Consider the following 17,268-nt stretch of genomic DNA (forward strand, 5'->3'; position numbering starts at 1 on the left):
TAGTAGTAATAGTAGTAGTGGTTGGGAGTTTTGTTATATACGTATATCAACAAGATGGGGCTGTGCTGAAGGTAATTTCATACAATGATTAATTAATACCAGTCCTTATAAATAGGATGCACTGCCGGCTTTCGAGAAAATTAAAGTATTTTAGTTGCCTTATAGTGCAGAAAATACGGTAAACGATGTGGCTCAATATATTGGTTTAAGCACAAGTGAATCAAAATCAATAAAAATGCTAAATGAATATCATTTCAATATGCCCTGGTTAAAAAACAATTAAAAATATTTTCTTGACAAAATTGTCATACACAATGAAACTGATTGGTATTTTTTATTGGTTTAGGTAATTTGGAGATGATTATGTTAAATGTGCCATCATTTTGTATTAGATTGATCATTGCAGAACATCATACCAAAGAATCGATAACATATTACGCCATCATGAAATATTTGTCGACCGTCAAAAAGTTCCTGCCCCCTGCTGAAATAATTTTGTAGCTCCGCCCTTGCCTGGTTTGGACTTCTATCGCCATCAATGGCAATGAAACAGTGGTGATGACAAGCATGAAAAAGTTTTATGAAAAGAAAAAAGTTTATTAGCTAAAAACGGAGAAGTGGCAACAGTAAAGCTGCAAATGAATGACAGAGATGCAATTTTGCATCGCTTCTTCAAACTCAGCCATCCGTGAGTTAAGTGTCCCACTGGAGTGAGTACGTGTGTGCGGATGCATGAAAAGTCTTCAGACTTTGCCGACAGGGAGGCCTTGCGCTTTTTTGAACTCCTGCTGTAAACTGGATAAAATCTGCCGATGCTGGTCAGACTGCTTCTCCATGTCTTTGAGGAGAGTGTCGTACCGCTGACTGGAACAGAGAAGGGAGTCCAAGAGTCAAAATTTGAGCAACATTGTGTGCGAAAGGAAAGTTGATCATTTATTGAGCCGTGGATGGATATTTTGACTCTCCCAAAATTCTGAATTTGTAAAATGACACAAAACACTTGGTGTTGTTGGTGGGCAGTGTTACGGATGAATAAAAATAGTATTAACATTAATTTTATAGTGACTTTTATTCTAATAAAAAGGGGTGGTCTCTTATTTAAATTATTTGTAATTTTAAAACATAAGAGGAAACTATGTATCTCACACATAGTCCAAACTAAAAATGAATTTCTGTGATTTTATAATTGTTACTTTTTAATTATTTTCTCCTTTAAAAAACAGTAAATATTTTCTTGTCTTAATTAATTTCGTTTTAAAAAATGAATTTGAATAAAGGAAACATTTTTTGTTGTCCTCGATGAAAGCAAATTATCTTTATGATTCATCAAAATTAAATAGTTGCAAACACCTCCATTTCCTTTGGTAAACAATGATGCAGTTCCAGTTACATAATGATAAGTCTCCACGTTCTCCAGCATAACTGTTTTGTTTGCAATGCAAATTCCCAGCTAAAATATGTTAATTTTTCGCCTTCAAGTCTTAAATTGTTCAATGTACCAACTTGCACATGAAGCACAACAGCGAATCATGTCGGTTTTTAATGGTAACTACTGCATTGACCGAGCCCAGTGCATTAACACAGAAAATAAACAGAAAATGCAGGTTGCCTGGATAAAAGTTGAACATATTAACTCACATCTCTCCATTGATGTACTCCAATCTTTTTGTCACCGTCGCTTTGGCCTCGTCCAAGTCTTGTTTGACCAAAACCGGGCCAATTAATTTGTATACCGTGTTTGCACTGTCTAGAATGTCAAGCTCCTGCAAACAGAGATGTAAATCCGATGTATTTAAAATGTAAATGTCAAAGGTGGAATTAAGACATACCTCTTTTACGATATTATTCTCTGCAAGTTGCGTTTCCAGCTTCTGTCGGGCTGTCATGCTCTTACTCACATCTAGACAGCACAGACAATCGGGAGAAAGTCAATTATTCATAAATAATAATGCACAGAATGGCTACTGGATATATACAGAGTTAAAGAGTGTCCTTATATGGGAAGCTAACAAGTCACTGTAGCCAAAAGCCATGCTTACCGCACCTACCTTTTTGCATTTGGGTGTATTTTTCTAGCTCAGCGTTGAGTTTCTTTTGAATGGCCTCTGCCATGGTGCTCTTGGTTATTATAATAACAAATGGTCACTTGATTAAGTTAATATTTTAGAAAACAATGATTTGCAAAATGTGAAGAATCAGGTTGAGCGCCGGAAAAGGTGATGGCTGGTGACGGAAGTTGTTCTTGTTCTTTGTAATTTTGAGGGGAGTCAATTAAAAATATATTTTATCGCCACCTGCTGGTGTGGCGTGTATGCCGAACGAGGTTATGACAAAATACAGTTAATAAAATAAAATAAAAATAGGTCATATGCATTATTGCTTCCATGGTAGTGTTAATCTAATCTATTGCTATTTGTCGGTTGTGATGTTTTGATTTTTGTCGCATTGCGACTTTTTACGACAGCGATCGGCTTTACGACGCTGCACAGAGTTCACGGTTGTCCCGTTGAAAAATGGCTTCGTCGTTTTGGAAAGGCGTCGTCGGCGTTGGACTTTTTGCCTTAGCACACGCAGGTTTCTCAGCTGCACAACGTGAGCTTGTTTGCCTCAAATCGGGGTCCGGGTGGGGGTACTGCTATCTCTCATGGGGGGCTACAAATTCATTCATCGGCTAGCGGGGCCTTGTGGGGTGACGGCTAGATGCTAAAGCAATTCTTATTAGCGAACGCGGATGACGTCCTCCGATTCTTACTGTGAAATGCATCTTGTTTGTCTTGTGTAACATTTTTTTAAACAATTAACTTGCATGTCTTTCTTTTCTTAACTTATTCTTCCCCGTCAGATCGATCGTACATGCGACTTACAGAGAAAGAAAACGAAACCCTGCCAATCGACGTGAGTCTCCTTTATGTCTGAAACTGTTCATCTTTGTAGATTTAGATTTTTTTTAACGATTGTCTATTTTTTCCGTGTTGCAGATTGTGCTTCAGACCTTACTGTCGTTCATCATGACCTGCTATGGGATTGTGCATATTGCAGGGGAGTTTAAAGACATGGACGCCTCTTCGGAGCTCAAGAACAAGTATGTTGCATTCACGTGAACGAGTAATACTCTGTAAATTACAACTTTTACTGCTATTGACTGCAATAGACGTCCAATCCATTTTGACTTGGTCTCCCAGTCAAAATGGATTGGACGTCCATCGCTTTTAATGGCAGTTATTGAGTTCTAATGCAAGGTGGTCACTCTGTTTACCAATTGAACTTTTGGAATATCTTTGCCCTGCTTAGATACTGTTGCTATGCTTTCAAAGTTTGTGACACCAACGATAAAGTTTACAGCAGGGAAGCATATACTGGAAAATGTTATAATTTTTTGGGGGTACTTGTACAGCAAGCACAGGGTTGGGACGGTGTTGGGTGTATGTTCACAAATTGGAAAAAAAGACGCTTATTAGAATGCTGTGTTTATATAAAAAGATATGGTTGTTACACTCATAGAATTGACTGCTAACAAGGACATGAACGTTACCAATTGAAGCTAATAAAACAGCTATACTTTAACGTAATGCAATTTCATCCTAGTAAGACAGTATTCGAAAACATTAACTAAATATTCTTGCCTCTGTGTAAGTTAGGCAAGGCAACTTACTAGTTAGCCCCCATGTTTCTATATTCGAAAAATAAATGTACCAAAAAGGAAAATAGTAAACACTTATTTCAAAAACAAAAACAGGACAGCACGATATAATCTCTAATTTTGGTAGTCATCAATGAAGCAGCTTCCATCTTAAAATATAAACCCCGGAGTAGTGTAACAGTAAAGAAAAATTGTGATGTATTAACTACCCAATTAATGAACTCATTGCAAAGGTCATCAGCAATTAATGGACTACCAAAATAATCATTTGCAACAGCCCTAGTTTACACATCTTACAAAGGTGGAGAATTTTTTTCAACACCACGAGAACCTCGCCCTTATTGTTTCACCTTGAATTGACGCTACCTTATTTCTCACGTTAATGTAAGCAAGTGTTTCCTCTTGCAGAACATTTGACACTCTGAGGAATCACCCGTCTTTTTACCTCTTCAACCACCGAGGACGAGTGCTGTTCCGCAACGGCGAGGAAGAGCCGTCCTCCCAGCAAGCGCTTCCCAACAACCCCTTACGGCTCCGCAAGCTGGAGCATTTGCACTGAGACTGGCCTTTTTTTCCTGCCTGAGAAATTACTCCCGTCAGATAGGATTTTCCTTCTTCTTCTTCTTGTTATCGTTAGACTGAGGGGCGGAGTCGCAACTCACCATTTTTACATCGTCCATCTGTCATGCTGTACAAACTAACCTATCTTCACTAAAGTGGTCACTTCCACCAGTGTGCCAACCTTTTCATTTTGTCCATCCGTTACGCTGTACGGAAATGCTTCGGCATTTGACAGAGTCAATGTGTCCTTTCTGACACAACTTGGGGTATTTCTCGCCTTTGCACTGAATAATCTCCATACGAAAGGGTTTAAAAAAATGACACCGGATTCATTTCACCCATTTGTTATATTTCATATGTCAGGGCAGCGCTTAGTTTGAACTTTTTTCTCCGATAGCTTTAGCTCCCTGAAGGAAGTTTCTGTTTGGTGTGACAGGATGTGAGGAAATGCTTACTCTTCCCTCGCTAATACTATTTTTTTTGACTTGGAAATGAAATGATGGTACATCTCTTGTCATTTACATTTTGTTTATTATATATAAATAATTTAATCAAAGCTAACTGATTTTACACTTGATGTTTGACTTTTATGCAGTTGACGTTTATTAAGATAAATGCTTTTGCGGAACAAAATGGTGTAGCAACTGCCCTTTCGTTGCATTACAAAGATCTATTTTCGTTCATGTTCTTCATCATTGTCAAATTTGCCCGTATTTATGTCGTTTTTAAATTAACGAAATTAGTTGGAAGGGTTGCCAAGATTTAAGAACTTGCGCACATGTTATTCCTCATTGTCAAATTTGCCCGTATTTATGTCGTTTTTAAATTAACAAAATTAGTTGGAGGGGTTGCCAAGATTTAAGAACTTGCATGTTCTTCAAAATAGACACCGTGTTTTCGCTGTCAAATGTCTTTAAAGGAAAATTAAAGAATTAACGACATGGTTTTTAAACTTGTTTTTACGTTCTTGTTGTGTTTCTGTTTAGTTAGGGCAGGTCTTCGTATAAACTAGTAGTTGTGGTCGTGAGCGACACCAGATATTTCCGTTATTACTCACGTTGTCCACCAGATGGCGGCAATGTAAACTACTCAAAAATACAATAGCCTTTTTGTGGGTTAATTGATAGTAGGTAATAAGATCATTGTGATTTTAGTTATGAAAATAACTTTCCATATCACGTATTACTTTTTTAGTACTCATTATTGCAAAGTAATAATACAATCTTTTTTGTAATTGAAAACTTTTTAGGTTTTCACCTGCAAAATCCCCAAATGCATACTTCATAGTCTTCAGCTTCGGTACACATAACTTGGAAACAGCGGCTACCGTTTTACAGGTGGTTTATTATTTTGTATAAAATTCAATAAAACTCTAAGTTTACAAAATTGACTTTTAAAATATTGGTCTTCCTCTGAAATGAACAAATTCACAAAAATAATCAGTCTTCCTTATGAACATGACACAGGGTACATTGGAGATGAAAACAATGGTGAAGGATTGTTACATCACACAAAATGACGACCAGCAGAGGCCTTCAAATCAAAACTGTCGCACTCAGCCAATCGAGCCTCTCCGATGGTAAAAGAAGTGTGTGCTCATTTCTTGGCCTATTTTTATTGACTTCAAATGGGAGGTCAGCGGAAATTATTGCAAATCTGCAAAAACTCCCCTAAGAGTGACATTGGAAAACGTGTGTGTTCTCAAAGGACACAGACAGCTGCACACGAGTAAGAAAACATTCTGTTGCTGCCATTTTGAACCACGACCAGCGAAGATTTTTTTTGTCGCCGCCAATACTAACGATCGCTGCCAGCCCTCCTGTTCAAAATGGACTTGGACGTCTATCGCCGTCAGTGGCTATGTATTGAGACATTGTGCCAAAATATGTTAGTTCATTGGCATTCATCCTGACCTCAACGCAATGTGATATATTGCTTCACGATATAGAACGACGGTAACAGTTAAAAAGAGGGCAGTCATGGCAGGAGAAATGGGGGGTGGGGGTTTGAGGGTTCACATTATTCTTTTCAAAAGAACACTCAGAAACAAATTTCAGACCAGCTGAAGAAATATCATACTGCCATTGAGGGATGTTTTATGGCTTATAGTCTGTACGGAGTGTCAGTCTACTGAATGATTGTGGTTGTCAATCCATCAGTGTGAAGAGGATTAGATTCCAAAATTCCCTCTACGTACTTTTCCCCGATGAATGTGCCTTGTAGATAAGGAGCCCTGACAGGAAATCACGTGGCAACATTTGGATCGTTCCTATATTAGTTCCATTGTCTTCTGCTTGTCATTTTTTTGGCTTCTCGCTCTTACGTTGGCGTGTTTTGTTGATGATCGCTCGCAAGCTGTGATGGCGTCCCATGCTTCTCATCAATCTTGGCAAGAGTAAGCTCCAGCTGTTGGATTAGTGTCCGTTTCTTGAACCTGGAGGATTTTACCAGGAAAGAAGAGGAGTTGAACTCAGAGTAGCCCACGTGGTGCTTTTCATAGTAAAAAAAAGAAGTTCGTATTTCAAATCAACCAATTTCACTTGAGTAGTCAAGGCTTGATGGAAAACAAACTCAATATTCCAAATGATGTGGATTGCAGTTAAGTGGTTTGAACTCAAGATTTGAAGTAAACTGGACTTTAAGTACCATATTTTCACGACTATACAGCGCATCGTATTTTTAGCCGCAGTATCAGTAACGAGTGCTATTTTTGTATTTTACACACACAAAGGACGCACCGTTTTTATAGACGCAGCCAGGCATGGCAAAACATACACCATCTTAAACATGCACGCTACACCCACATGCTAAAAACACGTTTTTAAAAAGGCAACGGAAGCAAAACTGAGTTTGGTTGTACTTTATTTAGCCATTTTACAATGTACTCGCGTCATCATTTCATTTTCGTGACTTGGTCGCAAATCAAAAGTGACGGCGAGCCGTGAAAAAAGCCATCCGGTCGCTTGACATACGCCTCACGTAGCCATAATCTCATGTTGCAGTTCGATATTCATCCATATATAATATATAATATATAATATATAATATATAATATATATATATATATATATATATATATATATTTATATATAGTTCGCAGTCTAGCTTTGAATGCTCTGTTGACGCCAACATCTAGCGGCAGGATTTCTTTTGTAAATACAGCCGAAATGACGGTGAGCACCAAATTAGTGTGTTCGCCGTGATACTGGGTGTATTGACAAAAGAACTATAGTATATCCCAGCAGTCACTGCGCAGTACTTTTTCTACGGGAAAAATATTAGAGTTGTGAGAGCTGTAGAGGATGGTGTACCCTATCCACTGATTTATTTTATTTTATCGTGATAACATTTTTAGTATTGGTCCATATATAAAGCGCATTATAAGGTGCCCTGTCTATTTTGGAGAAAATTTAAGACTTTTATGTGCGCCTTATAGTCGTGAAAATACGGTAAGTAATTTGAAGTAAATTGGACTTCATGTAAAAGTTGACATTTTTACACAGTACTAGTCGTTACCTGGAGGCCTCTTGAATGGCGTGTTGGATGAAGTAGCGCTGGACATTGACTGGTCCTTTTACCTGCTGCAGTAGTTCTAGTATCGCCTCAAATTCTGTCACCAGGAAAACAGACGTTAAATAAACAAGAGTCAAACCGATAACCCGAAGAAGGTGATGTGCAATGGAGACATTTAGGAGCAAGCGCCAACTTACTCGGACTCCAAAATCAACAGTTTTGAGGCACTCTTAACTCACGTCGGCCAGGTTTGCGGACTTCTTTGATGACTCGTGTTCGCAGTTCCGCTTGGCTGCCATCTAATGGCGTTATGAATATGGTCTCCAGGACTGCTGGCTCAGTATCTGCACTATCCAAGTTGCTCTGCGGACTCAGCCCCTCACAATTGAAAATCTCTTCTGGTGAGTGCTCCTCTCGACCGTCTTCAACCATCGCTTTCTCTTCGCTCACGTGGATGTCCTCATCCCCATCCACTGCCTCTGGTGTTGCTTTTCCCGCCGTGTTGAGCAAAGGTTGAATTCCGCCTACAGAGTCCACCTCACTGGGCCAATTGTCACCCGAGTCAGGAACAAGACCGCCATCCCCGTTACTGTCAGTGACCACCACACCACCAACTGGCCCTGAAGACAAAGTATCATCCATTCTTCTTTTTTTGTTGTTGCAAGAAATGAGTTCAATTTCAGTGACATATTTCATCAATCAAACTTAGTGTAATCGCAGCCAGACTAAATCTTGGCAGATGGCAAAAAAAGTCACTCAAAAGAGTTCTTTGATGGTTTTCAAGTCCTTTGTTACGCTCCAGTTGAAATAAACTGTCAAACTGAACAAAAGTGTATTTTTTTGGATTCAATGGCGCATCGTCAATGAATCATTTATTTGACACATCATGCCTGCCTGCAATTTAATGCATTAGTTTTCACAATGTAACAATTATTTTATTAAAAAAATACAATATAAATCTGTTTAAAAAAAAACTTTTATATATACTACATGTGTGTTTGTGAGGGGCAGGCAATATTTTGTAAATAAAGTTACTTATGTTTAGATGGCAGATTCTTTAAAACTACTAGTTACAATAAAACACAAAGAAATCAAAATTGAAAAAATATTGAGAATTTTTTTTAAATGTGAAGAAAAAAAATGATGGAAATATATATGTTTTTTTAAAGATTGCCCAACCCTGCTATCGACATGATATCCCTACCTTTGTGCGGCAGTATGACCTTCGGGAGATTCAGTTGTCCCTGAACACCAGTTGGGCTTTTTCCAACAGGAATGTGGTTGACACTGACCGGTGGAGTCTGCGGTCGCCGTAGTAACGGCGACATGCTCCGCCTTCTCTTCATAGTAGCGCCTGCATTTGGGTCACTGGAATTTGCCCTTTTCTTGTTTTGAGGACCCAATACAAACTCATCTGCTTCATCAATCATCATTCCCTAAAAAGCACGAGCAACAAATACATTGACGGCCTTGCTGCATCAAGTAACATGTTTTTTTTTTTTTTTTTTTTACAAATATATGTGACCTTTTTATCCTGCTTGAAAGGATTCCCAAATGTGTGCAATCGTTTCGGTTGATCCGGATCAATTTCTTTGAGAGGAGACGGCATCATCTTTAGATACTCTTGATAGTTTCCCATCTGAGCCACCGGAATGCTGTGAAGGTAATCTAACAAGCCAAGTCCATTTAGAAATGAACCCAATTGAGTTTCTGTGATCCTGTTACATAGAAAATGGATGGAAAATATGATATAAAATACGTACCCTCATCCTGCCCTCGGATGAGCTTTTGTGAAGTTCGCAGTAAGTTAGAACGCATTCGCGTAAGCTGATCTAGAAGATTCCGTCTTGGGATGTCATAGGCATTTCGATAAGCTTGAGCCTTAACATCCTGCGAGAAAGACAAGTGCCATTTTTCAACACTCGGGAAACAAGTTTTCAAGACATTTCTTTTTCATCCAACGCCTACCTTGCTGAGAAACGCTATCTGGAAGCCGGAAAACTCCTTGAAGTTGATGTCCGCCATGCGAAGCGGACCCTCGCCAGTAATTCCATGGAGCAGTTGCTTAAAATCTCGCCGGTGAGCCAGAGACAAAGAGCTCGAGTGGTTCTTCACCCTCATGCCAGTTTCTTGCGGCGCCTTCTTGCCCACAGATACGATGAGGCGCTCCGACTCTATTTTTGCCTGATGGAACCAAATGCTTCATTTCAACTGTCTGTATTAAGACACCAAATATATCTTTCATGGACTATGAATGTTCTTGTCTAAATTTGCAAAAATATTTCAGTGTGTCCCACAGGATTAATTTTTTTTTTCTACCATTGACTACAATTACAAAATGATTGTTTCTCCACGTTGAATATTAACTCACTGGCTGCCATTGTGGGAGATAAACGCTGAAAATGACGACAATTACAAGTTATGAAACAGAAAACTAAGGCAACCTACATCCGTTAGAACACAGGTGTCAAAGTGGCGGCCCGGGGCCCAAATCTGGCCCTCTGCATCATTTTGTGTGGCCCGGGAAAGTAAATCATGAGTGCCGACTTTCTGTTTTAGGATCAAATTAAAATGATAGATTTCGATGTATATTATATTTCCTTATTTTCCCCCTTTTAAATCAAAAAATGCAATTTTTTAGTTCAAAAATCATTTTGTAAAATCTAAAAATATATCAAAAATATTTTCTGTTTTCCACTTTAATATGGAACATAATTAAAGAAAAATTTGGTTTCCCTGGCAAGAGATTTCCCCTTACTAAGAAAAAAGCTCAAATAAACATTGTTTTAGATCTATAAAAACTGAATATTCAGGGCTTTTAATCCATTTATAAAAAAAAATAATCTAAATATTATATCTAAAATGGTCCGGCCCACATGAAATCAAGTTAACGTTAATGCGGCCCGCGAACCAACCTGAGTCTGACACCCTTGCGTTAGAAGACAATTGAAATTCCCACCTGTTGGCTGAGCTTCTTCAGGTAAGAGATGACACTGTAACTCAGACCACAGTCCATGCTATCTCCAATCAAATTTGGTGCCCCCATCATCCTCAGGGCCTTTTTTAAAGGCTGTAAAAAGATCCAAGTGAACTCAACCGCATTCTAGAATTGAACAAAATCACATTAAAGCTACTTCAGGCTTTGTAATTGACTTACCAAGAGATAATACGGAGGCATCGTTTTAAGGTACATCTCCAAGGCTTGTCGCCACTTGAGGTTCGGTTTTAGCTTGTGCACTTTGAACAAATCATCTGAAACGGAGCAGAGAGCTAGTGAGCTGCACAGTGCAATGCTGGTAGAATATTAAAAAGCCGAGCACTATGTCTCACCGAGGAGTGGAAGGAGCACCGGGTAATTATAAGGCATAACAAAGACGTTGACACAAGTAAGGGTGGTGCTGGCTTTAAGGTAACCAAAAGGCTGACCCAGGTCACTTGGCTTCCCACTGCTGCTCACAAACACCTGAGCAAAGTGGGTGGGTGGGGAAAAAAAAAGGGAAAAAAGGTGTTCTTAGTGCACATGAAGTCAAACTGGATTGCGCCGGTGGCTACTTTGGCGTCAAATCACACGGGATGCCTTGATAGCGAAGCCGAGCGACATTTATTTTCTGAGCTTTATCGGATTGCTTTTTCTACCTGCCAGCACGTGTGAGGAGACTTCCTTTCCAGAATGTACTGGGTGAGAGGTGAAGGTTCCAGTTCGTATTTGTCAAATGGAAGCTTGTCTATCACCATGGGCTCACAGTCCACACAGGAAAAACGCACGATAGGATGGGCAGTGCGAGGGGGCTGAAAGTAGATTTTTTTTTTTAATAGAACAATCCTGTCTTCCAGAATTTCAATTTCAGTGTAAATTAACTTTTAAAAAGTCTTTGCTCACCAGCGTGGGAGAGTTCTGGTCTGGCCAGAAGGATTCCGGGATGGGCCAATGTCCAACGGGCACCCCTGTTTTAGGGTTGGGGCGTACATAGATGAGTTTGTGGCAACTGTGCCACAGCTGTGGATTGAAGGACGACGACGTGGAGCGGTTTGACTCCACTTGGTTGTCTGAAAAAATTTTAAAAAAAAGAGGACAGTTTGGTTATACTGCAGCATGTTATGGATATTTTTCACATTTACCCTTAAAAACTTATTTCAATGCTATGAAGGGGAAAACAGCACATTGGCATTAGTAAAAGTTACCTTCCCCTACGAGGGGTGGATCTGGCCCACTTTTCTCAAAATTTATAACCACGCCACTTTGGACTTTTTGGACAAGAGACTCGAGACACTGGTTTAGCATTCTTTGTGTTCGCACGCAGTAGGATCGCCCTGAGATGAAAATAAATTGAATGTGTAAATGACTACTCGAAAAAAAAGTTGGGTGTGAATACAACCGATGGGTAAGCGAGAATATCAACCTCCAGTGACTTCACACATTTGGGTGATGGCGGACTCATCTGTGGGGACGCTGCCAAGCTGCTCGTTGTCTGGAGTAGCTGCTCCGGGGAGCCGAAGCGCCAGCGCGAACAACCTTTGATCCCAACGGAAGGGCTCTTTGGTCAGCTCGCTGCCAGCCAGAGGCGAGTTCAAGGGAAGGTGAAGCTGCACAGGTGCAAAATAAAGGTTATTGAAATTTCAGCGCTGTATTTTCCCTCTCTCTTTTTTTTTACCTCATCTGGAACGCCTGAGCTATGTGTGAGCTTGTTGCCATCAGTGATAGTGATGATTACAGATGGCTCAAGGAAGAAAGGGTTGCGTCCCTGAGGGGGAAAAGATCCAACAGTCATCTACACATTTAGATGAAGTGGCTAAACATCCACCCATTTTTGATGAGCTTTATCTGTTAATAGTCACACAAGGCTGTAATAAGTAATCAAACAACAATGAGACAAACAGCTATTCATAAGTCTCTGACAACCATAGCATTTTTTTTACTATAAGACTACTGGTGAAACTCCATGGTAAATGAACAGATATATCCCAACGCTAATTTTGTGTTGACCGCCAAGTTTTTGGGCCAATGGCTGAACCATTAGCCGAAAGATCCATAGCAGTTAAAATGGAAAATTGTTATGTTGACAGCTTGGGTGATGATTTTAGAGTTTTTCACTCCTGAACTGGTGTCACTACTTCAGCATAGTCATCTAGCCAGGTTACCTCGGCGGAAGAGATGGGACACGAGTAAAAAATATGAAACCAGAAAGAGTGGATTAGAATTTGCCGTCTCCAACGAATACAACCTTTTGCGCTCTTTCGGGTTTTCTCTCAAGCAGGCAAAGTCCATGTGTTAGAAGATTGTGTAAGAAAAGTCTTTACAAATTTGCAGCAGTGGAGTGCACTCATGAACTGCTAGGTGCATTGTGCACTGGAAATAAATAAACGAGTACACCTCCAATAGACACTTCTTTTGACGCATCAGGAAAAGAAGGTGTTGGCGCTAGTTTGCGGTTGTGACGTTTATTTACATCTGATACCCACACGAGTCAGGTGGAAAACATTACCACAACATGCGGCGGCTACATGGCATACATGGCATCGTAAAGCTTAAGTCCATTGTGTGGTTTAAAGAAGAGGAATATGGAATTAGAAAAAAAACACAAAAAATGATCTAATGTCGTCCACTTGCCTTGCTGTCGAGTCGAATAGAAAGCTTTTACACTAGATTTATTTTAAGTAGGATGGACACCAAAGAGCAGTATTTAAAACAATAACAGAAGAACTGAGATCTAGCCTTCTTAAATGAATTTAGAATATTAACCCTTTCAGGGACAATAGTCTCTTCAGTGGACATCAATTCAAAAGTTATCATTATGTTCACTCATTCACTGCCAGCCCATTTCAAAGAGTACGTAGTATTGTGGTAGTGAGTAAAAGAGGGGAATTCATATTGAAAACAACTATTGAGAAAAATCAACAAAATTCTTGGAATAAAATAAAGGAGCCAGACATCTCCGAATTTTTCTTTCTTTTTCTTCTTTTTGGGGGGGGAAATTATTACAATTTGCATTAATTCAATGCTTTTCATTTTTTTAATATTCATTTGTTTTGTTTTTTTACAATTATTTATGTTTATTACTTAGGGGCCTTTTTCAATATGCGTTTCTTTTCTCCCGAAAATGGATCCTTCGATGAATTTATTTTAAAATGTCAACATATAATTTCTAGTGCCCATCGCAGGCAATACCAATGCTACATATGGCTGTCAAGTAGGAGCCATAAAGTATTATCACATGGGCCCTGGGCTGCAAGTTTGAGACCGATGTCCCAGACTTTGAATGTAATAAAAACATCTGAAGAAAAAAAAAAATCATAATATACGTGCATCAAGGCGTGTCAGTGACTGTTTGCCATAACATTTATAAAATAGCTTTGTGTATAGACCTTGAAATGAAATAGTTTCTTGATGTACTGAACTGAGTGATTTGAATTTGCTTGTCCTTCATGGCAATATCATATACTGTACCTGCCCATAATTGTCGATGCCTGAAACGAGGCGGTTGAGGTTAAGCAGGTCAAAAGCCGTGCGGAGAGCGTGACCTAACGTCGTCAGCCCGGACGCTTGAAGATTCTTCAGCTCGCACATGAAGGTGGCATGGTTCTCCTTCCAACCCGCCTGAAATAAACAGCCTGAGCATGAATAAAGTAGTACAAAAGAATAAGTAGATTTTTTTTTTTTAAATGGCAAACTGTCATGAATTCTTGACTGACAAGCATGTCCAAGCACGTCACATTTTTCAAGACATGACAGCAACCATTACCTGAGGCAAACTCTTCAGAGTGGTGATAATATATGCCCACAGCACTACAGTGAAGAGGCAAATTTTCAATAAAAGTGTCCCAGAGAAGAAGAAAATAAAAATCCCCCCTCCTGTAGCCTTTTCTCTGTGAAGGACACATTGAGTCCTACGGGAGAGGATGTGGGTGTGGAGCTGCTTTTGGACATTTTCTCCAGTGAGGTCAAGTACTTCAGTGCTGAAGCTTCATGCTTAATCTAAGGATGACCTGCAAGATTACCACTTCCCATGTAGAAAAGGGAGGGGCCCGAAAAGAGCTTCAAATGCAAGTATCAATGTGTTTGCTTTGAACACAGACACAAGGTGGAATAGCATTAGAATGGGGGAGAAAAAAGGGGAAACCCATCGTGGTTGCATGTATTACATTAGGCCATTTGAGCTACAACGCTGAAATACTGAGACATCTAGATCTTGTGTAGGCTGGGAGACATAGAAAGCCAAGCTTGCTCTCAATAATTCAGACTACGGAATATTTTTATTTTCTTCCCACCCACCAGACTCTCTCCTCCATCAACAATTTATCGCCTGTGTAACGGCACAATTGGAGGGGTCCCATGCAGTAAAAGCATGCCCTTGCATCCCAACCCTCCATGAACAAATCAAACACAACAAACATAAGACGAGCTGCAACCCCTAAAAAGAGCAAGCAGTACAAAGTAACAAACACTCTTGCTCTCTTTGATCAAGTAAGACTAGACTTACCCCAGACATGACCATATAGTAGAGAATACTACAAAGTTCTACTTACACCTAAGCGTGTTGAATGTTTCATCATATAGCACGTGTCCTATATAATAACTTACTTTTCATCTAAATACACTTGTACTGCTTTAAAATGGTGTAATGTAGGTTGGTGATTATGCAAACATGTCATATTATGAGAAGTATATATGTATATATTAGTTTACAAAAAATGCATAAATAAGATTTGGCGCAACACAAATGCTTGTCTGATACTAAAATCATTCTCAATTTTTTTTTTTTAAACTACCCATAATGAATGACCCAAGTTCTCGTATCTCACTGTATTTTATAACAACAATTTGTCAAGTAATGAGGATGTGACCTTGCGGCTTACCCACTTGGTAACCACGCTGCAACTACAGCAGTAAAAATGTTCTTTAAAAAAAACACCCACACTATTCAGTAGATACTTCTAAGTAATATGCACAGCTAGAGACACAAAAAAATCCCTCGTAATGAATGCCAAGTAGCTGAATTATTTACTTTAAAACTCCATGTGGAGATCAACACAATTAATGTTATATAAACAGCACATAATGCAATGGGATGCAGTTCCAGTTTACTGTGATCCAATTTGCTCATTCCCCATGTTGGATTTGAAAACTCATTTAACATGATAATGTCTTTTCATTTTGATGTAAACCTCTTTAAGGAAGGTTCGACACTCAAGGTTGGAAATTGATACTGCATGAAAAAGCCAAGAGTCAGGTGCCAGGTTATAAAACGTCACACAGATGACATCTGAGCTCTGGAATTATAGAAATGTGGCTCAGTCACAGGTTGCATCACAATTTGACTGTGGTGTTAGTCTGGATTTTGGCAGTCGATGGTTTTTATCACTAGATTTTCTTCAAAAGTATAAAATCCTGGCAGACGGTCGAACATTCATTTTTTTTTTTTTTTGCAAAATGGCCAGAATGATGATTCCCGAGGAATATCCAACACATAGGGGATGCGTGAGACAGATGGGAGGAAGGGAGGGTTGTGATTGTGTGCTGAAACAGTCCTCGCAGTATCGGTACGAAAAATAATCATCATACATATATATTGTTCCATCGTGCTCCGTCCCGTGAAGGAGGTTTATCAACTTTCAGGCCATGTTTGGCCAATGATAATACGCCAATAAGGCAAGAGGCGGGGTTGAGGATGACTGACGGGAGTCTGAACCAATGAGGACAGTGAACCGTGAGGGGGGACGTGACGTCACGCTGGATAATAAATTTTGACGCCTCCATCTCAACGCCCGAGAGTTTTCTCTACACAAAAGCAAAATGTCCGCTGGATGGAAGGAGGCAGCGCCGGTCTGCTTCTGCGGACAGCGGCAACAATTAAATTGCCGCTCTTTTGCTACCTCGAGGCCACCGGAAACTGCCGGACAAACCAGACGGACAATAAAATCCCACCAACAGAAAACATAAGTCGAACTAGCAAAATGTATCAATTGTATGAGTTGCTAATTACCTTCACTCCGTATGGCGGATCATCGAATGTAACTAGCATGTACCTGTCGCCTCTACTAGCCGGGTCTCGGGCACGCAGCTGTCAAAAAAAGGAAAACCGAAACAACATATATTAATTTCGCCCGAGGAAGCCGACGCTAGCCAAAAGGTGCACACTTGCTGGGAGGGGGAAAAAGTCGGGGTAAAAGCATTCGTTACCTTCATAAAGACCTCAACCGCGCCTTTAGCAATGTCCAGATACGTCGTACCCAAATAAGTGCGCTGATTCATAGAGGCGGACGTGTCTAAGAGGAAAACTAAAATAGGCATTTTAAATTAAAGCCGCTGTTATATGCGTCTTTTTTCCTTTCTCTTTTTTTTTAAATTAACTGTTTTCCACATGTGACCGATCTATAGTTCGGCCAAGCAGGTCACGCATGTGCGTATATATTTGTTATAATAAGCCCCCCCTCCAGAAGAGGGCCGCTGCCTCTGCCGACCCACCGTCCGCCTTTCCAGTGTTCTGACTCGGCTCGCGTTGTTCAACTTCTGTTCCCTACCGAAAGGAACGCCCCCTTCCTCTGGTGCAGCGCCA

General features: G+C 39.8%; 3 protein-coding genes across 3 annotated transcripts; 1 reads left to right on the top strand and 2 right to left on the bottom strand.

The window, feature by feature from the left end:
• Positions 1-317: 317 nt before the first annotated feature.
• On the bottom strand, positions 318-2,265 carry LOC144082872 (prefoldin subunit 6-like). Its single transcript, XM_077610340.1, has 4 exons — positions 2,049-2,265; positions 1,830-1,900; positions 1,639-1,763; positions 318-864 (listed from the first exon to the last, which is right to left on the bottom strand). The coding sequence occupies exons 1-4, from the start codon at positions 2,110-2,112 to the stop codon at positions 744-746; spliced, it is 381 nt and encodes a 126-aa protein (XP_077466466.1). The 5' UTR covers positions 2,113-2,265; the 3' UTR covers positions 318-743.
• Positions 2,266-2,415: 150 nt separating this feature from the next.
• On the top strand, positions 2,416-5,157 carry LOC144082871 (ER membrane protein complex subunit 5). Its single transcript, XM_077610339.1, has 4 exons — positions 2,416-2,592; positions 2,843-2,895; positions 2,979-3,082; positions 4,049-5,157. The coding sequence occupies exons 1-4, from the start codon at positions 2,514-2,516 to the stop codon at positions 4,197-4,199; spliced, it is 387 nt and encodes a 128-aa protein (XP_077466465.1). The 5' UTR covers positions 2,416-2,513; the 3' UTR covers positions 4,200-5,157.
• A 368-nt stretch (positions 5,158-5,525) lies between these two features.
• Positions 5,526-17,206, bottom strand: LOC144082734 (integrator complex subunit 6-like). The gene is made up of 18 exons (XM_077610065.1): positions 16,893-17,206; positions 16,696-16,773; positions 14,160-14,309; positions 12,367-12,456; positions 12,115-12,298; positions 11,897-12,025; positions 11,595-11,761; positions 11,351-11,503; positions 11,045-11,177; positions 10,872-10,966; positions 10,674-10,784; positions 9,683-9,898; positions 9,478-9,604; positions 9,240-9,382; positions 8,919-9,150; positions 7,954-8,334; positions 7,718-7,811; positions 5,526-6,635 (listed from the first exon to the last, which is right to left on the bottom strand). The coding sequence occupies exons 1-18, from the start codon at positions 17,001-17,003 to the stop codon at positions 6,521-6,523; spliced, it is 2,709 nt and encodes a 902-aa protein (XP_077466191.1). The 5' UTR covers positions 17,004-17,206; the 3' UTR covers positions 5,526-6,520.
• Between the last annotated feature and the right edge of the window lie 62 nt (positions 17,207-17,268).

Source organism: Stigmatopora argus, chromosome 9 (assembly GCF_051989625.1).
Source record: "Stigmatopora argus isolate UIUO_Sarg chromosome 9, RoL_Sarg_1.0, whole genome shotgun sequence".
Classification (NCBI taxonomy): Eukaryota; Metazoa; Chordata; class Actinopteri; order Syngnathiformes; family Syngnathidae; genus Stigmatopora; species Stigmatopora argus.

Bases quoted from the DNA above. Each gene is read 5' to 3' on its own strand.
- LOC144082872 (XM_077610340.1), bottom strand. From the start codon at position 2,112: ATGGCAGAGGCCATTCAAAAGAAACTCAACGCTGAGCTAGAAAAATAC. The intron at 1,901-2,048 runs GTAGGTGCGGTA...TGTGCTGTCTAG, and splicing joins ATACACCCAAATGCAAAAAG to ATGTGAGTAAGAGCATGACA. The intron at 1,764-1,829 runs GTATGTCTTAAT...CTCTGTTTGCAG, and splicing joins AGAATAATATCGTAAAAGAG to GAGCTTGACATTCTAGACAG.
- LOC144082871 (XM_077610339.1), top strand. From the start codon at position 2,514: ATGGCTTCGTCGTTTTGGAAAGGCGTCGTCGGCGTTGGACTTTTTGCC. The intron at 2,593-2,842 runs GTGAGCTTGTTT...CTTCCCCGTCAG, and splicing joins AGGTTTCTCAGCTGCACAAC to ATCGATCGTACATGCGACTT. The intron at 2,896-2,978 runs GTGAGTCTCCTT...TCCGTGTTGCAG, and splicing joins ACGAAACCCTGCCAATCGAC to ATTGTGCTTCAGACCTTACT.
- LOC144082734 (XM_077610065.1), bottom strand. From the start codon at position 17,003: ATGCCTATTTTAGTTTTCCTCTTAGACACGTCCGCCTCTATGAATCAG. The intron at 11,762-11,896 runs GTAACTTTTACT...AAATTTTTTCAG, and splicing joins TCCACCCCTCGTAGGGGAAG to ACAACCAAGTGGAGTCAAAC. The intron at 9,383-9,477 runs GTACGTATTTTA...TTGGCTTGTTAG, and splicing joins CATCCGAGGGCAGGATGAGG to ATTACCTTCACAGCATTCCG.